Source organism: Filicampus tigris, chromosome 8 (genome assembly GCF_054856515.1).
Source record: "Filicampus tigris isolate MCC_2025a chromosome 8, RoL_Ftig_1.0, whole genome shotgun sequence".
In the NCBI taxonomy this organism is placed as follows: domain Eukaryota; kingdom Metazoa; phylum Chordata; class Actinopteri; order Syngnathiformes; family Syngnathidae; genus Filicampus; species Filicampus tigris.
The window spans coordinates 5,673,901-5,693,618 of record NC_141224.1 but is presented as its reverse complement, the minus strand read 5'-3'; the positions used below and the strand labels follow the sequence as shown (position 1 = coordinate 5,693,618).

The 19,718-nt window shown below is 45.1% G+C and overlaps 1 protein-coding gene across 2 annotated transcripts in view; it reads right to left on the bottom strand.

The window, feature by feature from the left end:
• grin2db (glutamate receptor, ionotropic, N-methyl D-aspartate 2D, b) overlaps nt 1–19,718 on the bottom strand; it is a 72,481-nt gene that overhangs the window by 31,940 nt on the left and 20,823 nt on the right. Inside the window, exons 1-6 of one of the 2 annotated variants that reach the window (XM_086037038.1) lie at nt 18,292–18,478; nt 15,311–15,649; nt 14,754–14,960; nt 10,509–10,775; nt 5,943–6,271; nt 5,034–5,148 (exon numbers count right to left, since the gene is read on the bottom strand). In XM_086037038.1, the coding sequence (XP_085893164.1) occupies nt 5,034–5,148; nt 5,943–6,271; nt 10,509–10,775; nt 14,754–14,960; nt 15,311–15,598 (1,206 nt within the window). In that variant the 5' untranslated portion in view covers nt 15,599–15,649; nt 18,292–18,478. Of the gene's footprint in view, nt 1–5,033; nt 5,149–5,942; nt 6,272–10,508; nt 10,776–14,753; nt 14,961–15,310; nt 15,650–18,291; nt 18,479–19,718 lie in introns of those variants that run through there. The other variant, XM_086037037.1, reaches the window with a different exon arrangement.

The window sequence follows — 19,718 nt, the reverse complement described above, 5'->3', positions numbered from 1 at the left end:
TTGTGACGGGTGTGACTAAGGCGACATCCACAAAAAAAAAAAAAAAAAAAAATAGGGTATGCTTCTGTACAGTAGGCTGAGGGACACATAGGCAAGAATACATGAATATAGTGGAGACGGAGTTTACAGTGGCTGCTTAAGCGGGTTGAGAAAAGCCTGGCAGATTTGCGCAGACTGTCTAAGTCAAACATTGACGGCGAGAGGGAGAGGAGGCTGCTACACTGACAGCTTGGCACTTGGACCACGGCTGTGCAACAGGCATCGAATTAAATCACAGCTTGCACAGAAATGTATGCATTCTCAACTATTATTCAGGAAGCACATGGTCAGCAAAAGAACAAGCATGTGTACAATGGATAGAGAGTCTGACAATTGTGTTGAAATGATTGGTGGTTGGATGTGGTTTTTAATTTTTTTTTTTTCTTTTAACCTAATCAAAACAAGAAACAGTATTGACTAGGTTTAAAGATACATAATTTTTTTAAGAATATGTTCCAAGCAGGACCACTAGTTGAAACAAGGCATTCTGATTGCATTTGTGGAACGAGAGTTAATCCACTCGTTTTTAGCCATCTGCGGAGGCGGCCATTTTGTCAATTCTGTCGACTGAAAATGACATGTTTGACTGACCTGTTTTCTGAAGCTGAGCCGTGAATGGCCGTTACCAAAGCCCTGGGTAGTTGTGATGCCATTTTCAGTCGACAGAAAAGACAAAATGGCCGCCCCCTGAGATGGCTAAAAACGGGTGGATTTTGCAGCTTAACTCATATTGAGACAAACGCACTATTAATCAGAATGCCGTGTTTCAACTAGTGGGCCTGCTGGGAACATACTACAATAAAACAACTATCCAGAGTAAAAATACCATTCCAAATATCTGGTAGCAAAACTAATTTTCAAGGAATGCACAACCCGTTTGTGTACATTGTAACACAGTGCAATGTTGTTTCCATCCATGCTCCTGGCTCAAGCAGTGCATTTCACTTTTCTTTCTACCATCATGTTTGGTGTTTGAGGAATATAGAGTCCATAATTAAAAAGAGAATAAATAAATAAAAAACAAATAAAAGAAGTAGATCCTGCAAGAAACAGCAAAGAAGCTTGTTGGAACAATACTGATGAGAAAGCGGGTGGGATTCAACAAGATTTTCTTTCTTCATTATCATTTCACATCACACCTTGTCAACTCATTCACTGCCAGACATTTTCAGACCCTCTTTTACCCTAACGTTTAAAAAAAATTGAAAAAAAATACAATAATAAATAAATAAGTGGGATTGAATGGCTGGACAAGTCAATTTGTCAATGGCAGTCAATGAGTTAACTACGATAGGAAACAACAAGATCGGAAATTACTTAACTCTGTATCATTGTAAAATGCTATTGCCTGAAGAAAAAAAACGCTAATGTATACAACAGTTTTGCCCCCCCGGAATTTCAAAACACTGAAACTCGTCTATTTAGGAGCTGTGAAGTACGAGACCTTCTGTCTCTCTGAGGTGGTGAACGTAAATGGTCATTAAAACTGTACAAAAAAAAATCATGGAGCATCTGTGCGCTCTTCCCATCGCGTAACGGACCCTCGCTGATGCCTGACAACGCTCGGTAGCCGTTGTGCGGCGTTCCAGCAGCCGAGCTAGGACGCTCCTGGGCTTTAGGTAATGGTGCAGTCATTGTAAAGCCAACATTAAATATTCAGCGAGCGCCAACGGTGTGGATGTGCATCGTAGGCAGATACGGTGGTCTTATCCGCTTTTTGTGTGTTTGTGTGCAGTCGGATCCAGGCAGGGAGGGACTCCGCATACAGATTACGCTCTCGTTTCTGTGTGTCGAGGCTCCATGTATGTGTGTTTGTGTGTGTGTGCGTGCGTGGGCGGGTATGGTACCCTTGGTTTGAGTCAAAGGACCTGCGTAGGAGCATTCTAATTGAAAGGGATTTCAGGGATGTGGCAGGAGTCAGCAGGTGACCGCACGCAGTGACTGGACTCTGGTGGGCTGTTAAGACCAGCAGGGGGCTGAGAACCTCCGATGTGTTTATTTGTGCTCACGCGCGTTTACTGTACTGTGCAGTCTCTGGTTCCACTTGTTAGAACGGCGTTTGCGATCGTGTACACGGCGGCGCCAAGGGGGTTGACAAAACGAGGATGGCTGCGTTTTTTCCGACCAGTGCAAAAAACAATAGTCGGCCTTCATTCTGGAAGGGAAACGTGACGAGGCTTTGTAAACGAAACGCCAGCTATGTAGAACACGCGCGAAACATGCACGCAATCCATAGGCTGAGACGCGCTGCAATCTGAATTTCATTCGCAACGTCGGAACTGAGAACGCAGGCAACAAATGACGACAATCGGCGTCGACTGACTCGTTCATTTCTTTCAAATTGAACCTTGAAAAAAAAAAAAATGTCTCAGTCTAAATTTATAACTACAGCGCCACAATTGGTTTCTTATCGATTAAAGAAGAGATGCATTTTGCACCACTCTTGTATACTCGTAATGCCACATTGCAAGGCTTACTGATGACTGTAATCATTCTTACACTACCAACAGGATGAACACGACAACAATTGGACCGTAAACGATTTGTCAGCACCTGAGGACAGCCATTTGATTATTTTTTTGCCGGAGCTAATGCTACCCATGTCCCAGACTCTTGCATGAGCAATTTATTTCTTTCAATTCCCGCAGAAGATGTCAAATATGTGAAACCTTAAAATGCCAACGCCCCAAAGTTCGCACCGTAGTCCCACAAAAAGGTCGGGCATGAAGTTGAGCGTGATCTCAGCGCGCTTCACTATAGAACTTAGTTCAGCTAGCATTAAAGCGGCAGTCAAGTCAAACATATTTTTTTTCAAGAATATGTTCTATGCAAGCCCACTAGTTGAAACAAGGCATTCTGATAAATATTTCGTTTGTGGAATAAGAGTTAATCCACCCGTTTTTAGCCATCGCAGGGGGCGGCCATTTTGTCACTTCTGTCGACTGAAAATGACATCACAACAGCTCAGGGCTCAGGTAACGACCAATCACGGCTGTGATTGGTCGTTACTCACTACTTTCTGGGTTTGGTCATGTGACGTTGAGCCTTTAGGCCACAGATGTACGTACATAATAACTTGGACTTCCAATGCTGCCTACTTTAAACTTTAAACTACCTTAAACTGTTTTTCAGTTTTACACATTTTTGGTGGCGTGACTAAAACCATACCTTCACTATATAACAACTTGAGCGCTTTCAGCGGTTATCTGGTGAAATTGTGTAGTTAGCTAGCTTGCTATGCTTACACCCTGAAAATGCATCTTCCCCTCGGACAGTCCGCTGCCGTGGTAGCTTTAGAGCGCCCCGTTTCTGCCTGTGATTGCACAATTCACACAGAAAAAACGGCGTGTTAGCTGCCGCTAGCTAACGACTGGCTAGCTGCTATTCATGTTATCGCGGGTAGTGCGTGTTATTCCAGATTTTTTGTTTTTTTTGACAGTACATCTGACTACTTTTGTTTCTTGTTTGACAAAAAGGCTACTTTTATTATCACTCCCTTCTCGTGTATCATTAAAGATAACAAATGAACAGTTTAAAGAGTGCTTTAGAGTACTGTGGTTATTTTGTTTCCGCCTGTATTGCTGTTAAGAAGATTAAAATGTTTCTCTCACATTGCCTGCACAGTTAATCAAAGTTTTATGGTGTCAGTTTAACCTTGGAATGGACTAAATCAATTTCCAAATTAAATTCACACAAAATGGAGGTCGACCAGCCTGCCCACGCAGATTGGGCCATACCTTTTTAGGTTTCAAAATGATCAAAACGTCAGCCCAAGAGCAGATGGGGCGAGACCGACAAAAGATGCAGCCAGCATCTCTCGACAGCCTCGGGCACTCGAAGAAATATTGAACTTTACGTGAACGTAAACCCCTGTGACCTTTCCGATTCTCGCTGTCAGGTTTATGTTTGGACATGCCAATGCCGCATGCACAGATTTGTTCATCCCGCATGTAAGGAAATAAACACACAAGAACATCAGCACAAATTCTCCTCTGACTGGTTTTATGCCCTCGCAGCTACTCATCAAGGGCAACATCACAACAACACACAAATGCCAAATTCACTGCCATTAAGGCTGCTTTCTGTCTTTCTGACATTAAAGACCCTGTCAGGTGAATTAAGAAAATTGGTTCTAAATACATGATGCATGTTTGGAGATAATTGCTGAAATTGTGAAAAGACTGACTGGTACACAGTACCAATACTGCCTTGTGGATGTATAGCGTTGAAAACGTGTGTCCAGTGACGTACAGTATTTGGGAGTCCAGCATGAGGCCCACCTGCGCCGCTATATTAGAACCGATGTAAGGACTGAGTACTTTGATTTTCATCAGTTGTTTATCTGGCCAATTTCTTCTACTAAAGAGTGCAGTTAGCTAGCTAGCTATGCTTACACCCCAAAAATGCATCTTCCCTGGATGCAACAGTTTTACAAAACTGCTCTGTGTACTTATTTAGATTCCCAAGTGAGGAGGCGGGGCGCCCATCCGCCGGCCAAGATGAGCCCCGGGAGCCTGTTAGCTCACAAGCTAGCTGGCGGCTAATGCCTCTTCTCGTACCGCGGAAGGCCCCACGATGCCCCGGTGCAATAATATTCCGGCTCATTGGAGGCTTTAAGCGGATTCATTTTTGCGACTCAAACATATAGGAATGCGTAGGCATAAAATAAATATGTTAGATGAAGTAGCATCCATTTTTCAGTGGTGAGTGATTTCACAGGTTCACAGGACGTGCCCGCATCGTTTGAGAACTGAGACAAGCGGCTTGATTTTTAACAATTTTGAAGCCTCATTTTTTTTTTTTTTTAAATCATTCAAATTTGGCAGTATTGTTAAAAACACTCTTCTTTATGGTGTGTTAAATACATTTATTTGGACTTCACAGCGATATTAAAACGACTGAATGGAGCTTTTCTAGCTATCAGTATTCAGATGTGCAGGCACAAACACACACACACACACACAGAGGGAAAAAAACTGATGTCATGTCCTTACATCTTCCCATCCTCTCCCAGGTGTCCAGGAAATGACATCCAGGAAGGGATTGGCCAGGTAGCCGTCAGCGTCGAAGGAGTAATCTCGGCCACCAAGCGTAATGTTGCTGAAGTACCTGTGTGGAGATTCACGCAAGAGACAGGAACAGACGCTAAGATTATAAAAGCAAACGCATCCTGTCTGGTGGCTGTCAGACTTCATTTGGTGATTAGATCTTTGCTCAAATAATCAGACGCACCGTGTTGCCGGGGATTTGGACCGCGAAGCGACTAATAAGTTCTTTTGTCTGATAATCCCGCTGGACAGACATTTTAATTGTCTGTTGGTGTTAAGTCGTCCGCTTCAGAGCTGCGCGGTCGAGCGGCGGAGCGCAGTTGCAGATATTCAACAGCAGATAGCAGTGCGAATAAATATGGCGACGAGAGCATCATCTGTTACCGGACGTGGTTCATAAAAAAAAAAAAAAACGAGAGCAATCTATTAATCATTCCCTTTTAATTGCGCCGCGATTCATTTGCACATGTCACCCAGCAAATAAGCTAATAAATGACATTTTCCTGCCTATTCCATCCGTACAATGTGATGTTTGCAGTATCTAAGGAGCTGGAATGAGTGGCGTTAAAAATGAACAGAGATGATAAGCACGACCACTTTGGCTACCTGTTGGAGTGCACTGCTGTCTGTTTGCACAGGCTAAAAGGAATATATTAAACGGGGGTCATTAATATACATGAGACACGGTCTGCTTGCTACAGATGCCCGGGTCGTTTTGCCAACTTGCAACCAGACACAGCGACAACATCTATTTTGCATGGATGGTAGCCAGCTCCAAAATTCAAATATCCCCTCCGCGCCCACGCGTCCCCTTTATACTTTCATCCCAACCTTCCCCTTGTCTGCTTCTCTCACCTTATCCTGCCCCGCATTCTCTGAGTCTGATTGGCGTCCGTCGCGCAGTTGGTGACAAAGTTGGGCCCGCCCGTCGTCCCGTAATCCTTGCGCATGGCCACGGCCCCGTGCGTCAGCACCGAGACCCCCCGAGCGATCCTCCGGCGGGGCTCGTCCCTCCATCCCTGGGGCCGCACGGCGAACAGAGCCCTGGGCAGGTTCTCCATGCCTAAACCCGAGAGAGCCGGCCCCACGGCGAACCACATGTGCGAGGCGCCGGCCTGACCCGCGGCCCAGGCCGCTCGGAAGACCAGCTCGGCCTCCTCCTGGGAGCAGTACAGCAGGCGGACCTGCAGGACGGCAGGAAAGCGGGGGTAGGGAGCAGGGAGGAGGGCAGACACACACACACACACACACACACACACACACACATACAAGCTAGTGAGATAAGGAGGGGACGGGGGAGACGTGGAGAGAGACAGAGTTGGAGAAGTAAGGGAGGAAGATAGAGCTGGAGCAGAGGTGCACCTCAACGGGAGGGGAGGAGGAGCTCGGACGGGCAAGGCCATATTGAGAGATAACAAAGGTGCCGGGCGAGAACAGCAGGAGAGACAGCGGTAAAGTGATGTGATAAGACTCAAACGGGTGTATTCTTCAGAAAGCCGGAGTGAATGGGAGCAACTGATCGCAGATGGGGAAAACATTCCTGTGAGAATGGAGACGGGGAGAAGGATTGCGGGAAAGGAAAAGCACAAAAAAAAAAAAAAGGTGACACGCTTTGGTCATATCGCTGCCTGGAGAGATAAACGATATTTGTGTAAAGATGGCGTGAGATGCTGCTGCGAATGCTATGAATAAGAAGACAGAAGAAGGGAGTCAACAGTGGGAGAAAAAAAAACAAAAAAACATCAGCAATTGCATAGGAGCTCTCGGGGCCGGACGGGAGGAGGGTGGAAATTGACCAAAGGGGATCTGTAAAGGATTCGAAGGGGGATAGAGAGACTGAAAGCACATTTTGAGAAGTGCACCTTCATTGAATTCTGAACTGTAATGGCTTGGCAAAACAATCATGCCTGCATGCCAGTAAACCTCCAGTGAATTAAGCAGGGGATGAGAGTGACGGGCGGAGAAGAAGGAGGAGGATCGAGGCTGAAATACAGAATGGGGGGGGGGGGACTAAATTGAGAGAGGAAGGAGAGAATCCGTGTTATAAACACACACGGGGAAAACGGAGAGAGAGAGGCGAGAGAGCGAGAGAAATAGTGACGAGGCAGAAGCTGCGGGAGGAATGGAACAAAAGATACATCATGAGAGATTCAAGTAAGAATTGATCCCGAGACCGGGGCATCTCCAATATAGAGGACATTAGCATAAAATGCATGCGGCGGGAAGCGGGAGAGCGGCAGAGAGGGGCCGGCGTGTAATGCAAACTCACACGGCATCGCTAAACGATCACAAGCGTTTATTAGCCCTTTTCGCTGGAGAACATCTCAAAGAAAAAAAAAAAAAAAAAGCCACAGCTGCATGTAGGCAACAAGCCGCCGGCAGTGTGTTATATTAACGGCGACACTAGCGGAGTGCAGCCTTGGAAATACAAAACACATGCCCTTCGCAAACACACACACACACACACACACCGTCTCGCAGTGCCCGGAGCGGCCATGCCGGGACATTAACGCTGTGACATTGAGACCCTGACCGAAGGCAAAAGAGGGACGGCGGACCAGACACGAGTAATAAAGAATGGCCACGCAGATGCGTGTCGACACGGAGGCGTGCAGGGCAGCAGGGGAGGAATGTGAGCTTGGAAGGCGCACGCGGGGAAGTGGAAGAATAAGGAGACAAAAGATGTCATTTTAAGTAGGGGTAGCATGGGGTCAAAAGAGGGAGTTTAAGGAGGATGAATGGAGGCAGGTGTATGAAAGGGGAACGGTACGTTGAGAAGCGGGAGGCGTGAGAGGAACAAGGCGGTCGGAGGGAAGACAATGAGACGACAAGACAAAAGCGGGAGTCTTTCCGGTCAAGGTTAGAGCCGAGCCGGACGGCTTTCGCCGAGATGACTTTTCAGCAATGACCTCGCGTCTTTTTTGTTCAACAAAGAGCCCATCATCTGGACCGTATAAATATTTTTTTAAAAAGTTGAATTAGCGCATGCAAGATGATGTCGCATGTGTTTAAGCTCGACACGATCTCTGGAGAATTGATTAGGAAATCAAACGAAGCATTAAACACTGTATTGCGTTTCTAACTGGGCTATTTTCCACCGACATGCGCCTCGCTGTGGGCGCCGTGCCGTCGGAAAAAAAAAAAGGCCTGCTGCAGAACACTCCATTCACACGCATGAATGAAAACGCTCAAATTAATCCATTTATCTTGGCTTTTTTTTTTTTGGGCTACTAGTCATACTTTTTTTCATAAATTGGCTGGTCGCCAACTTATATACTCCGGTGCGACTTGTATATCGTCGCTGTCCTGTGAAAAACACTACTGTCCGATTTTTGAAAAAAAAAATTCTCATTAATGCGATGTCTGTAACATGGAAACGCCATTCATATAAAAATAAGAACATTTTCACAGGACAGCGACAATATATTCAAATAAGAGATCAGACTGGCACCCAAAATGCCCGCTTCCCAAACGTGTTGATTTTCTTTTAGTGGTTGACGAATACTTTTGCTTACTACCGGCAGTGGCAAAAAAGTGGTGGTAATGCACCAAGCGCACCCGCCAACCGCCAAAATAAAGTAGAAGAAGAAAATGAAATGAAAGAAGAGGAGGAAGAAGGAAAAGAAGTCATGCGTTACAGTCGGCGGCCACTTTTTTTTATTTTTTTTTTATAGGATGCTGAAGAAGGTGTCAGTAATGCATCAAAAGTATTTTCCAACTGCCAAACTCAAGTAGAAGCAGAAGAAGAAGCAGTAGCCACGGCAACCAATGTGTGAGGTATCTCCACTTTAGCATTCCTATTTCCTTCTGCCCCAACAAGGATTTACAGCAGCAGCAGGCGCGACAACCGAGCAGGATTCTTCTGCCGTTGGCCACAATACGATGCAAGATTTTATCAAATCGAATCAAATTTGATTTATAAAGCACTTTTCACACATAGGATGCAACTCAAAGTGCTGTACATTAAAAACGTCAAAATACGGCATAAAAAGAGAACCCCCTCCCGCCTTCCCTCCCTCCCTCGCAGTATACACAAAGACAGACATCCACAAGCACACCTGCACTCACTCACACACCCATACACAAACACACACACACACACATATAACCTTAAAAAGAGACATGGCAAGGCACAGAGAAACCATATGAAGCTAAAAGAAAATGGCAACTAAGCTAAAAAGACAAAGCAATAAAAGAAGCTAAGAACTTAAAAAACAATAAGATTGGCTCAAAAGAGTAAGAGACTAAGAACAATTATTTCAAGGCCAAACTAAAAAGGTATGTCTTGAGTTTCCCCTTAAGAATATCAACAGTCCCTGCGGACCTGACGTCCTCTGGCAGGCTATTCCAAAGTTGAGGACCAAAATGGCGGAATGCAGACTCGCAGTGGGTTTCGGTCCTCACCCCAGGAATAATTAAAAGGCCGGCGCCAGAGGACCTCAGGATCCGCGAGGGTTTGTCTGACAAGAGGCAAGTCAGAGAGGTAAGATGGGCCAAGACCATTAAGACATTTATAAACTAATAAAAGTACCTTAAAATCGATCCTGAAACACACGGGCAGCCAATTCGCTGCCGGACATTTTCAGACCCTCTTTTATCCTACTGTTTGAAAAAAATGTGAAAAAAAATATAAATAAATTCCTGGGATTGAATGGCCGGACTGTGAAAAGACAAATAAACACGTCAATGGCAGCGAATGAGTTAATTTGTCACAAATTCGACTATTTGAAGAAAGAGAAACTTTGAAGATCACAGTATTATCAAAGCGTGGCAAATGTCAAACATCTACAACTTTCTGCGTAATAAGAAGAAAATAGATAAAGATCGCGGAATTAAGTCACTTGTGCAATCTGTAGATAAAATCCCTCTGTCGGTTTATGTACGCGCATCTTCATCTCAAATCGCAATCTTGTATCTCTTAGGGCAAGGATTACAATTATTGTCTTCAAGTTTTTCAAACGGAATTTTGCATTAGTCACCAAATTTTAAAAAAAATATCCCTTTTCAACTCCATTATTGTTTAAATGTATTCCCCCCCCCCAATCATGTGGCTTCTAACCGGGAACGCGAGAACAACCGGAGTGTTAAATCTTTAGCACCGTGTACTCCGTAATTCCTGATACGACACCTCGTGCCGCAAAAAAAACCTCGACAAATCCGTCAGAGTGACTTATGGTTTTTGTTGCACCGTTGAACTGTGAATGTGTGTGATGATGAGGGGAGAGCAGAACAGAGGGATAGAGGAGAGAGGGGGGAGAGAGAGAGAGCGACGCCGAGGGACCGAGGGAGAGACGAAGAAGGAAGGAAAAAGCCGGGAGGCCACCTGTGACCGAGGGGGCCCCCCCTTTCAATGATAGTCGCTGCACTTCCTCCCATTTCCTCCCCCATTTCCCCCCCCCCCCTCGCTCCCCCCTGTCTCACCTGCGCCTCGTTCTCCTTCAGCAGCCTGCGCGTGCGCGCTCCGCCGGGGTCGTCGGTCACGTTCAGGATGACCACGCTCTTCTTCTCCCAGCCGATGAACGAGCCGTCCGTCAGGCCCTCCACCACCGACAGGAACTCCTGGTAACCATGGTGACGGGTGGACACCACGGAGAAGGCGGTCCAGTCGTATTCCTCCAGCACCTCAAATATGACCTCCAGTTGGAGGGCCGTAGAGGAGCTGAACTGGAGAAAGATGGAACCTGATTCCTGATTTGGGGGAAGACAGCAGCGGACTAGGTTAAAAACAAAAATAAAAACAAAACTCACCAAAAATGTCCTACGCCGGTGTGGCTAAAACACAGCCATCACGCGTTAGGATATCGCTTTAAAGCCTTTCAACCCTCTCGACTGAAGGGGTTTATTTATGCACAGCGCCGAGGCGTCGCAGGGCTTGAAGTTTTAATGGAGCGGGTGCAGCTGCAGGGCTAAAACATCTTGGATTGTGGCGCGGATTCCTGTGAAGTCCAGATGGGAGTGTTTCTAAAAAAGTATGCGCACGGCAGGAAGGGAGGGGGAGGTTGGTAGGAGGGCGACTGCAAGGCTCAAGTGCAGCTTTCAAGGAAGTTCATCTATAGTGCTGCAATTTAATTCACTCGCAAAGCGCAAATGCAAGCCTTTATGGAAAGTCGTCGGAGCATTTATGAGATATCCTTGATATCCAGCTTAAGGTCCATGAATTACAGTGATGGGAATTTGGGCTCTTTTTCGACATCCACTTCGTTCGGCTTGGCTCACTTTCTTCAATTTTTCATTGCGACATTTATTATTACATACATTTATTACCAAATAATGTCTGACATGAATTACTCATTTAGAAACAAAAAATTACATCAGAACTAATATGTTGCTTTTAGTGCTATTTTAAAAATATATATATTTTCGCCTCTAACTGAAGCACTACAGTATTTACTGTAAAATCCCGTGAATTACACTCATTTTTTTGCCAAATAAAAACAAAAGAAATCCCAAATGGAGGGGGGTGTATTATACACGGGGCTTAAGAAATAAGAAATGATCATATTGTTTTGACGCTCACCAGTGCCGAGGTAGTACCTCAAGGTTGTAAAAAAAAAAAAAAAAAAAAAAAATAGAATCACTGAATTATAGCATACTCCATACAGAATGTAACTCAATATGCTTCACAAATTGTACCGTAATGAAAAGCGCAACATTTAAAAGCAGTTACAAGCAAACAAAAAGTTCGACTTTTAAAAGCAAAGTAAAGAAATAAAAAATAGCTTTGCAAAATTTCTAAAAGTGCGAAGAACAAAATTTTCAAAAACATGATTTAAAAAATACTTTGAAAGACCTTAGAAATGGGTATGGGAAAAGATTTTATTTTTTTTTTAACCTGAATTTAAAAGCCTTTACATTTTATTGACATGTTTTGGATCTTTATTCATTCATGTTACTCACTCTGATAATAAAGGATGTTAGCAAATCAGGGGACCGTATTATACACAACAACAGAGAAAAAAAAAATCGCTTTTTAAGCAGGCTTTTGGAGGTGTGCGTTATACACGGGTCTGTATTATTCACATGATTTGACGGTACTTTGAAATGTGCCCGCATTGTTTTTTGACGCTGTTTTTTTTTTCCCGACTTAGCCACGTGTGGTCTCTGGCTATATACATGGCAATGCTTTCTTGTTCCTCCCTCGCCCCAGTTTGTGTACTGGTGTCTTTAACCTCGTCCTTCCCCCTTCTGCTAGTGTGGAAACACAGATGCCATTGCTCATCTTGACCAATAACATGTGGCTTTAAACAGAAAAAAAAAAAAAAGACGAGTAAAAACAACCAGCTGGCTCCCAATCTGGAGCGGGCAGCCCTCCTTCACTTCACAGAGGCGCCACTAAGAACAGGATCATTTGCGGTCACTCTTTGTCCTGAATTGTAAGACGGAACATCACACGAGAGCGACTGGGTCACATTCGTAGCAAATTAGTCATCTTTTTTCCACTACCGTTCGACATTTCTACAGATTAGGAAAACAACTACATGCTACTAGTGAGGCTACCGTTACTACTAGCGAAGCGCTAGGTAGCACCTTCAGTCACGTGTTTACAAAGCGCTTCGACTGAAAAATTTTGCTAGTATACTAGTAGTTTACTACTTTACTAGTATTTCATCGCACGTAGTTGTTAACCAATGCAGTTTTGACTCACTGGATGACCTCAATGAAGCTTACGAGCCACCGTCGACACACACCGCCGCCGCCATCTTGAAGCCACTCCGATTGAGATATCGTAACCGCTCATGTCTCCGGCATTATGTTCATGTAAGGGATTCTTTGACCTAGTCCTAAAACAACTAGTAACATGTAGCTGTCCTACTAGTATGCCGAGTTGTCCTAATAGTGAGGACAAGGAGAGTACATGCCTAAATGCGGATATCAAGGATATCAAATAATTGCTCAAACTACTTGTCATCGGCCTTCTTCTCACTCTTTGGTTCTTGTGATTGGCGAGAAGCAAGTGACCCTTCGGCGTGAAGATTTTCAGTCCAAACACTCCTTCAGGTATACAGTACACGTCTGCTTGATGCCTTACTCCCACCCGGAACATCAAAGCCGGAGCGACAGGCCCAGTTGGTGCCATTTACAGATCAAACACCGGCGGGTTGCAGCAAGCCTGACCTTCAGCTTCGCTCCCTCGCCCCTCCAGCGCTCCCCCCGAAGCTTTGTCGTCGTCACTGAGAGCGTACACGACGTTGTGACGTTGCAAGTTGCCGTGGTTACGTAAGCCGCTCTCCCTTTCTATCGCCGTTATTTGTATCGTCAAACCACGTCTGCTCCGGATGTTTTCAATGTTCTCAACAGTCACAGGCACGTAAAAACAAGCTAGCCAAAATGTTACATGAAGACATGAAATTTCAAATTTCAATTTGAAATTTCAAATTTCAATTTGAAATTTATAGGGCTCTGCTTTCATCGAGGGCGCATCCGCGCCGCGGTGGCGAAAGCTGGAGGATCCTGCAGACCGGTCTCCGCCAAGCTGGGCGGTGACAATTTGGCGGACAAAAGTCAATCGAAATCATACGCTCGCCCAGAGCATGTCTGCCACCGGCGCACGGGAGACACCTGATCTAAAGCAATGCCTTTCATTCACAAATACGTGAACAGTGGGTATCAATATTATTGTATCGTATTGTATCGTATTACCTGTATATATATTTTTTTTTTTAAATAATCACACTGGGTGGTTCAGCTATGGGGGGGGGCGAAACACGAGCAATCGGTGTCGGTTGTAAGTGCCCACTTCAAGGCGCAGATGCGCTTCCACCATGTCAAGACTCCAGTGCGTGATTCGCGCGTCACATTTAAAGGGAATGAAAGGAGCTGCTTTGATTGGCCACGATTAGAGTCGGCTGTGGCCACTCCCGCATCAGTGCAGCCCTCCCTCTAGGGGATCGGCAAAATTACCACCATCTGGTCTATCCCACCTCGGTGCGGTTACAGCACACGCCGCCGTGCAGGATTTACACCGTTCATGAAAATAGAACTTATCCGTTTTTTTTCTCGTGATGTTCTCTTTCCTCTTTAGACCCCGCAATCGAAGCCGGTTGTTTCGTTTGGAATATGCGTCACACAAAGCCACAAAAAGCCAAAGAAAAAGCTAGACACATGCACAAATGCTGAAGTCAACACTTCACACACTAACACTCGCCAAACAGCCAAAAGGTGAAGCAAACGGTGCCGAGGAAATCCTTGCACATGCAAAGCAGCAATTAGTACGGATTTGTTTTGGTGACATTTGAAGAATATTTCAAAGAAAACATTGTGGTCAAATTCTGAACTGTAAAACTGAAAGTCCACTTAACAGGTTCAAGTACACTGAATTTTTTTGGGATTGAAAATGATATATAATATTTTATTTCGTGTTTGCACGAAATAAAATAATCTGGGTCCAGAGATATTTTTTTAAGTAGACTATACATCTACTTGAGTTAATTCAACACCTCATTTTTTCGTAAAAAAAAAAAAAAGTAAAAAAGCCCAAAAAAAAAAAAAAGGTCAGGTCACAATTCCCCTCAATTTGTCATTAAAACTCGCATTGTTTGATACTTGCCTCATGCACTCATCTCGTAGCCCTTCGAGAAATGCCCCACCCCACCCCCCCGCCGCAAACATACACGCACCCCAAACATCTCCTCCTCACCCACCCTACGCCAACCTCCCCCCTCCTACCTGTGGCATCCTCCCCAGCCCCGCTCCCCCTCCTACAGCCACTATGGGCAGTCCCGTTTGCGCCGACACAAACTCCAGCATGGGGGCCAGAGGACCCCAGGCCGTGCGCGGGGGCCTCTCCTCTTCATAAACCAGACCCTGTAGGGGCCGCGCAGCCAGCAGCTCACACAGCTGGGACAGCACCGTCTTAGGGCTGCTGTCGTTCACCTTGAGGATGGAGGGGAGGAAGTGATGTAAGAGAGGGAGAACAGAGAGGGGTAAACACAGAGGGGGGATGGCGGGGGGGGGGGGGGGACAAAAAGAGTTACCATACGAGATCAGCGTGCCTTGACTTTGTGTTACAGATATGGCGGGTGCAGGTATCACGCATGAGGTGAACAACACGGGATTTTTGTCAAGGAGCCCACTTGCTCATTCTGAAAAGCCTCACACAACTGCAGCGCCGCGCTCCCATTCAGCTCGGGATAATGAATGATATCGAACAACGGCCGGTCATTGTCATCCCCTCCCCTCAAGCGAGGCGGAATGAGCGGGGAGCCCAAGCGACATTCTCCAACCTGTAGCCAGATGACGTTCGCAGAGCCCCACTGGGTGACCACGCTCTCCCCCAGGGAACCGTACACCCGGCCGAAGCCGGGGTACAGCACCCGTCCCCCGGGCCCGGCCAGCGCCGCCTCCGCTTGCACCGTGGCGCCGGCGTGGATCACGGCGATGTTGAAGTTCATCATTGCGCCCGCGTCGCGCTCCCGCGGGCTGGGCCGCAGCAGCAGGTGGGGGGAGGCATCCGCCGGGCCTCTCCACTCTACCAGCACCAGTAGGAGAGAGAGAGTCGGTATGGCGACCATGGCAACCTGCCGAGGGGGGAGGCAGATACGTATGGCACGAAGAGAGGGTGCCTGAAAGAGAGTCGGCGGGGGAGGAGAAGGAACAAGGGAGATTAAGTTAGTCGGAAATGCTTTTTCCTCCAATATCCACTTTAGTGGACATTAAATGAGATCGATAAAGTAAAAGAATTACAAGTAGATGAGAAGAAGGTCTCCGAGAGGAAAAACAGACAGGGGGAGCCGGGTGGTAGGAAGGATGTGAAAGTGATCCGAGATTGCACGCAGGTAAGACTGTGTTGGAAATGCGAGCAAGCCAGCGGTGGGCCATCGAAACACTAGTAGCGGCAGTGACCTAAAATTACTATTATTTTTATCCATTTATGCCCAACATTCTTCAATTTGTAAGGCAAGGCAGATGGACTTATGTAGTACCTTTGGTACACAAGGCAACTCAATGTGCAAGGACAACACCTAAAAGCGCTTAAAAACAACAGACGTTCACAGAAGCAAAGCAGAGAAAATAAAAACTTTGCAAAATGACGACAAGAACACACACTGATATTCAAACGCATAGACGGAAGACTTTAAAAACACTTAAAAGTGAAGAAATAAAAGTAGGTTTCTCAAAGCGGAAGTCAACACAAGCATTTTTTTTTTTCAAGAATTTGTACCCAGCAGGCCCACTAACTGAAACATGGCATTCTGATTAATTTTGCGTTTGTGGAATTTAAGTTAAGCAGCAAAATGCACTCGTTTTTCTCTGGGGGCGGCCATTTTGTCTTGTCGACTGAAAATGACATCACAACGGCCAATCGTGGCTGACCTGTTTTCTTTGTAATTTTTAGTCGACAGAAGACAAAATGGCCGCCCCCAGAGAAAAACGAGTGCATTTTGCTGCTTAACTCATATTCCACAAACGCAAAATTAATCAGAATGCCGTGTTTCTAGTGGGCCTGTTGGAAACATATTCTTGAAAAAAAAATGTTTGGGTTGATTTCTGCTAAATGACTTAAAAAAAAAAAAAAAAAAACATTGTGAAATTTATTTAAAATGTTTTTAAAAGACCTTAATCAAAGGTCAAAGTATAGTTTTTAATATGGATTTAAAAGCGTTTACACTTTTTATTTTATTCCATTTGCATGCAGCATAACAGCTGAATGCCGCTTCACCATGTTTGCTTTGAACTCGGGTCTCCACAAAATTGACCCGAGAATTGTAGTGTCTTTCTTGGCTCGACTACTTCCAGTAGCGCAGTGGCTCTCAACATTTACTGAGCCAAAGCTCCCGTTTCACATGAGAAAAACATCACGGCACACCACCGAGGAAAAATGCCACAAAAAGTATGAAAACTGAAATAATCGCTGTTTACTCACAAACTGACTTGATCAGTGTAAAATCCGAGACTGTTTAACTGAACACCAAGCCGATGTATTATTCTGCCACCAAATGGAAGCGCATTTGATTGTTCTGCCTGTCACTGCACATCACTGGATAGAGGCACAGATGAACAGATATAACTGTGATTCATCCTTTTTTTGGTGTGAAATTCAATAAGTTCCCATGGGAACCCCTGATCATTTCTCATGGCACCCTGGGTGGAAATCACTGCATCGATTTGGTTCGATTCGCTCATATCTTTCAAATCAAAGCTGATTTTATGATTCAAAATTTTCCGTTTTTTTTTTTTTTTTTTTTAACACCCCTTATGTACTTTACCTAATGTTTAATGTTATCAGGCAAGTATTGATTCTAAACAGCTCCAGATGATGTGCATTGTTATATTGTGTTTCCATATCGTCGCTGTCCTGTGAGAAACACTAATGTCCATTTAAAAATATATATATATATTTTTACGTTGATGGTCTTTCCGCATTAGACATTCCATTAACGTGAAAATATTTTTTTTTTTTTAAAAGACGCAATTGGACATACGTGTTTTTCACAGGACAGAGACGACAAACAGTAGTATTGATGTCGTCTATGACTATAATTTGATAGCGGTCGTATTAATGGGTAGAGTCATTCCGATAAATCTCTACTGAAGGCCCAGCTACCAAATGCACATCCTGCCACTGAAGCAAACATATGATGAGGAAAATGGATCATACAAGAGGAGGAGAGCTGGAGAAATGGAAGGAATGGAGGAGGAAAAGACAAACTTGTCGCAATTTAGGTTGCAGGCTGTGAAGGAACAAAAAAAAAAAGAGAAGAAGGGAAAATCGTAGCGGGCCTTTCGAGGGAAGCGGGGCGAGAGCGTTAATAGCAGGCGGCGGCAAAGCTGGGGGCGGGAGGTGGTTATTGTGCTGCGTGAATGATAACAACAATTAAGATCACTGAAGACGCCCTCACCCTCACAGCTGCAACTACGCGCGTTGGGACGTACACACGAGACGAATGCGTGGCTGCAGCGTGCCCGCAGAGCTGCTAAATGATAGCAAAGATGTGAGGGTTCACCCGGTGCACGTAGGCACCAACAGGGACGCCGAACACTAATGACCACCTGGGAGGTAACGTTTAAAACAGCCCCGCGTCGTTTTCCATTTCCTTGCGATGCCAACTGCCCTGCCTCCCTGTCTCCATTTTCTTCCTACTTTCTCCTCAAGCCGCCCCGGCTCCCGATTCGCATCGTTGCTTCCGCCACCGTTACACAATTGCGCTGATTAACAACACTGCCCCCCCCCTCCCCCCCCCGAAAAAAAGTGAGTCTCCCTCACTGTGCCTCCATTTGCGAGGCCGTCTCCCCCTCTGTGATTCTCGCTCCATCTTCATCCAACTCTCGCCGCCGCACTCTGATGATTCTTTGACCCTCATCGGTCTTTTCGGGCGCAAAGAGGAAAATGAGAAAATGGCTCAAATATGGCAAATCTGACCTCACATTGGAGCCGGGGATGCGCTTGAGGAGAGGAGGGAACAAAAAAAAATGAGGCATGGCGCTAGCACCCAAATGTGAGGTTAGACGCATGAAAAAGGGTATTGATTACTGGGGCGGCGTGTACGTGTTCCGCCTAAATAAATACACTGCCAGACCTCATATTTTGAGTGACGGGGCTGTGTGTGCATTTGTGTGTGTATTCCAGAGAAAAGTGAGTGAGTGAGGCGGGTAAGAAAAAGAGGTGGTGTGTAGAGATGCGCAGTGAGAGAGAATGGGAAAATGTGATAATGAAGGAAGGAAGGGAGGGAGGGAGGGAGGGAGGGAGTTAGGGGGCGGGGGTTGGAATAGGCATTTGTGTTTTTGTTTTTTTTTAGTGCGCCGTAAGGTGTGGAGGATGTGGCGGGAACTGGTGGGAAGAACAGCAGAAGAAATATGGTACGTCGTATAATTTGAAGGAGATATATTCTGTACTGTACCGAGCTGCGAGCCGTTAACTGTACGGCTTGTCACGGCGTTTCACTCTCGGGAGACGCGGCTCAGCTTTGCCAATGTGTGCCAAAGTCAGCCTTGTTGAAGTGTGAATACAGTGTAGTCAGTGTCCTCTGGCAGCAGCGTGTTCTCATGAGATATTAAGGAGGGAATTGCACACACAAAAAAAAAAAAAAAAAGTATGTACCCCCAGCAGTGATATTGTACATTCCCAAAACTAGAGCATTTAGTAGAGCACAGAAGTCCGCCACGTCCCAGCAACCGCTACCCTGTAGATAGTAGGGATAGACCGATTATCGGCCGGGCCGATTATCGGCGCCGATATTCTGCGTTTTGACAAATATAGGCATCGGCCTTTTTAAAACATCTGATGGCTGATAATCAATCAATTTCAAACTGTGTTGGAATCAAAAGAAAGTTATGTGAAAGTTTAATTTTCTGTCATTTTGAAATTTTGGAGAACTTCATTTTTGGTCGAAAACTATATGGAGCTTTTTTTTTTTTTTTTTTTTTAAATGTTTTCATTTCACTTTTGAAGACATGCTGACGACCCTGCTTGCTCCCTGAACTTTTTTGTTAGAATTTGGTAACAAAGATGTATATTGTCAAAAATGTATAGCAATAATAATACGCCAAAAAAATCTACATTATGCAAATCTGAAAAATTGTTTAAAATTTTTTGAAGATTTTGATGCCAATATTTTCTTTTTTTTTTTCGAGAAATTCATATCGGCTCCAAATACCGATTATTGGTCGCCTTGACTACTAATAATTGGCCTT